Raw genomic sequence first — 4272 nt, forward strand, 5'->3', positions numbered from 1 at the left:
GAGATAGAAGGTTTTTTCTCCATTTTAGTTTTGTTTGCCACAAAAGTCGATAAATCTATTATTTTTAACTAATTTTGTCGTTGAGCTTGCTAGATAAGTTTAGTGTAGATTAATATCTATTGAGCGCGGCAAACAAAAAGCCTATACGATCTCAAAACGTCGCGCTGGACACTTCTATTTTGTTTCTTTGCAAGCAACTTTTGACATTTTCTTCAACCTATCCCAAAACAAATTAATTCATAGAAACCTATTAACTTGTCAAACACTAGAAGTGGTACTACGTAGATAGAGAGATTGTCCCCGAAGCAAAGTTGAGATCAAGCAAGCAAACTAACAGAAATAACTAACCCGTGTGTAGACAGAGAAAAGTTGCCGACAAAATAAGAAAAAAAGAAAACCAGCAGCACAAGTCGGGACAGAATTTGCAGAACACACATCTTTAGCAGATACACCAGCCAGATACAATGGTACCTAGATGAAACAAGCAAACTTAATTATGCAAATGCGTTGTATCTGGATATATAGATAGCCACATATTTAGATCACTGTTCCAATGGCGGAGCTAATTTTATATCCTTGGTGACCACAATAAATTACTGCAGTGCTAGTTAATTAAACACACGTACACTACTGGGTTAAGCGTCCCTTACTGGTTAAGGTCCGTAGCTTGCTCGATCACCTGGATATATATCTATATCTCTCTCGGTCTCTCTCTATATATAGCGTTTGTCAAAGAGGAACTGAAGCATTTGTGAAAAGATCGGCCGCTAGCTCCTGTCTCGTAGCTAGCCACACGCGCGCTAGGCATTCATAGGTAGGCGAGCTAGCTAGCTAGGTAGCGGGTTCATGTGCTGCGGCGCCAAGGTGGCGGACCCAGGAGAGCAACGCCGGCGGCTGACCGTCGCCGGCGACGACGACCGGGGAGACGAACGGGAGGCGGCTGCACTGCCGACTACGACGATGTGGCGGCGCAGGCAGGCGCAGGAGATGTCGGCCATGGTGTCGGCGCTGGCCATGGTCGTGGCCGGCGCCGGAGAGGGCGCCTCGGCGTCTTCTTCTTCTTCGACGAAGAGGCCCGCCGAGCAGGAGGCCTTCACCGAGGAGCCGTGGTGGTCGACGTCGTACGGCGACGGCGGTGCTGCCGCGCCGCCGGCCTCTATCTCCATTCCACCCGGTACGTACGTAGTCCGTACATTAGTTCCGTGCATTCACATTCGTGTGCAACACGCGTATAAAACGACGTGCGTGCGTGCACTAGTATAGTTTAGTGTCATGCATCTTAATAATAATTAAACAAAGGCCGACGGTGCTAACGACCCAATCGCCACGTTTCTTTTGCACTGATCCACAATCCATTTCTCTTGGCAACTCAACAAACTCTCACGTTGGCGAGAGACAGAAGCAAGCTGATGCTGGATTTTGTTTACTACTTGTTCGGTTTGGAAATGTACGTTAATGCCATTATTAATTAGTCTACAGGTCGTACCTTAAACAAAAGAAAAGCCTACAGGTCGTACATCATTCCTGATAAATTTACAAAGTCTATCTCTAGCCTGCCACAAGCGCTAGATACGTGTACGAGGCTTCCCGTTCGTGGAATCGCGGATGCATGCCGCCAGACGCATGTTTCACACCTCACCGTCAAAACACTACTCAAGCCAGTACATGCAAAAGGGAGAAGCGTGATCGTATTCCTCCTCCTCTTCTTACATGTGTGAACGAATGTTCTGGCCAAATTAACAAGTTTGAAATGGAAGGAGCCGCCCACAACAACGCACGTGTGTTCGTTTTCCAAATGTCGTGTCCTACCAACTTTCCTAGCTTGTTCAGCCTTTGGAAACGTTATTACTACGACAGCAATACAACATCTAGATCGTCATGATGTATGTTTATCAAGGGAGTGACTTAGTTCCTCGGTTGACCGATAATTAGCATAGTTTTTCATCAGTTGCAAACCACTTGTAACTCTTGATCAACATAAATCATGAGGCAAATCAAATGACCAGGATAACGTTTCTTGTTTGCAGTCCACTTGTAATTAGAAAAAAAAAAACTCAGCTGCCACCCACCTGTAACGCACATGAAACATAAACTGATGCAAATCTACTGGTTCAAAAGTCGACCACTATTTAAGTTAATTCTCAATCAACCGAGGACTAGCAAAACCCCTTAGGATGGCATAGTCTTACCGTTAATGGCAAGGTTTAAAAGAGAAAGGGCTTGTTGTGAATACCTATGCACCCAGAGATGATGAAGGGCGTAGGAAGCAACGAAATATCTCGGGGAGTTGAAAATAAGCATAAGATCCAGAGATTCCAAAATACGTTAACCTTTTAAACTGCATGTTGAATCCATGAGCGGGCAAGAGACATCAAACATCTTAGTAGCTAGAGGAAAAGAAAGCAAAAGCAATTCCGGTAGTAGCGGCAAGCGAAATGGGACCAGGCCTAAACGGTAAAAACGGACTTGTAGGAGAGCAATACATGTGTTGGGCTGGTAGACGAAGTGGTTGAGAGCCGCACCCTAGATGTCTAAAATATACTAGCCTAAAGCATCACCTGCACCAGCTCTTGATCTCTGTCCGGTGAAAAGATATCGCAATAGTGGAATTAGGAAGTACAATTTGGGATAGTGGTTCTCTTGTTGAGTCCATGAAATTTTCTGTTACAATCACGATCAAAGTATATTTGAGACTGCGAATATCAAAGACCAAGTACATATTTTTGAAAGGGAGTACGTGACCACAAAGCTAACATTTAAAATATACGTATTCAGCGTGCAATTGCTAGAATTTAGACTCAGAAAAACTCTCCAAACTTTTTTTTGGATGATGAAATAAAACAGAGCAAGTAAGCTAAGAAAACAGAGGAATATATTCTTGTCTGGTCATGCCCGAAAAAAGGTCAATCGCTTCACACGTTTTTTTTTTTTTTTTGAGATTAATCGCTTCAGACGTTGTAGAGCAGAAAGACCATTAGTATAAAACTGAAGAGCAATCAAAACATTCTTTCCCTGATCTCATCCGTTTCTTTGACCTGTGCGCAGATTACACAGCGACGCCGGTGCAGCACTCGCCTGCGTCCGCGGCGGTAGCCGCCGACGAGGAGCTACCCTCGCCGTCCTCCGCCGACTCCGGCGGCGGCGGCGGCCAGAGCACGCCGAGGAAGCGGTACCGGGGCGTGCGGCAGCGGCCGTGGGGGAAGTGGGCGGCGGAGATCCGGGACCCGCACAAGGCGGCGCGCGTGTGGCTCGGCACCTTCGACGACGCCGAGGCCGCCGCGCGCGCCTACGATGCCGCCGCGATCGGGTTCCGCGGCAGCCGCGCCAAGCTCAACTTCCCCGAGTCCGCCACCATCCCGCAGCCTCGGCAGCAGCCTCCTCCGGCGCCGATGCTGGCAATGCCGCCGCCCGCCAGGCCGGAGGCGCTGCTGGAGTCGCAGGCGCTTTTCGGAGGGGAGGCTTACTCCCAGTACGCCAGGTTCCTGCAAGGCGCCGCCGTCGACCGGTCACCGCTTCCCGGCGGCTCCACGCCGAGAACGCCAGCGCGTCCTCTGCTCTATAGCTTCGGAGCTGACGCCGCGAGCTACCACTTGCAGCCGGAGAGTGGAGGCGAGGGTAGCGGGACGGCGTACCCGGCGGTGACCTCGCCGGCGGCGTGGGCGGCCTACGGCTTGTATGATCATCAGCAGCCGCAGCGGCGGGAAGACCCGTCGGGTTAATCCGAACGTCACCGGTCACCGTGACTGACAGGTGTGCCCGGCAGGTATCGACAAAGAAAGAAAAAAGAACGAGGCCGGTCCATTTTTCACGTCGCACCGTCAACGTGTTCAGATTGACGGCGATTTTTTGAGCTTCTTGTGGAATTTCTGCAAAATTTGTGACAATCTATTTTTTTATTGCTCTCCTTTTGTATGTCTAAGACAAAGATGCTACCGTGCTAAAATGAAGAAACTCATGTGGTGCAAAAATGACGGCAAATGCTAACACTAACAAAAGTTATGTTACTTCCTCCATCACAAAACGATGTCGAAGAAGATTTATCTAAATTTATATTACCTCCATTCCAAAAGATTAAGACCTATATTTTTTAGAAAGTCAAACTATGTCAAGTTTGACCAAGTTTTTATCGAAAATTATTAACATGAAAAGTATAAAAACAATATCATTAGATAGATAATAAAATATATTTTCATATGGTATCCACAAAATATCATATTTGTTCATAGGTTTTTCTAAAACTTTGATCAAACTTTACATCCTTTGATTTTTCAA

At 47.2% G+C, this 4272-nt stretch overlaps 1 protein-coding gene across 1 annotated transcript; it reads left to right on the forward strand.

The window, feature by feature from the left end:
* The first annotated feature begins 720 nt into the window (after window positions 1–720).
* LOC127299702 (uncharacterized) lies at window positions 721–3984 on the forward strand. Its single transcript, XM_051329722.2, has 2 exons — window positions 721–1174; window positions 3046–3984. The coding sequence occupies exons 1-2, from the start codon at window positions 847–849 to the stop codon at window positions 3717–3719; spliced, it is 1002 nt and encodes a 333-aa protein (XP_051185682.1). The 5' UTR covers window positions 721–846; the 3' UTR covers window positions 3720–3984.
* The last annotated feature ends 288 nt before the right edge of the window (window positions 3985–4272 follow it).

This window comes from Lolium perenne, chromosome 5 (assembly GCF_019359855.2).
Source record: "Lolium perenne isolate Kyuss_39 chromosome 5, Kyuss_2.0, whole genome shotgun sequence".
In the NCBI taxonomy this organism is placed as follows: Eukaryota; Viridiplantae; Streptophyta; class Magnoliopsida; order Poales; family Poaceae; genus Lolium; species Lolium perenne.

Bases quoted from the DNA above. Each gene is read 5' to 3' on its own strand.
- LOC127299702 (XM_051329722.2), top strand. From the start codon at position 847: ATGTGCTGCGGCGCCAAGGTGGCGGACCCAGGAGAGCAACGCCGGCGG. The intron at 1,175-3,045 runs GTACGTACGTAG...ACCTGTGCGCAG, and splicing joins CTCTATCTCCATTCCACCCG to ATTACACAGCGACGCCGGTG.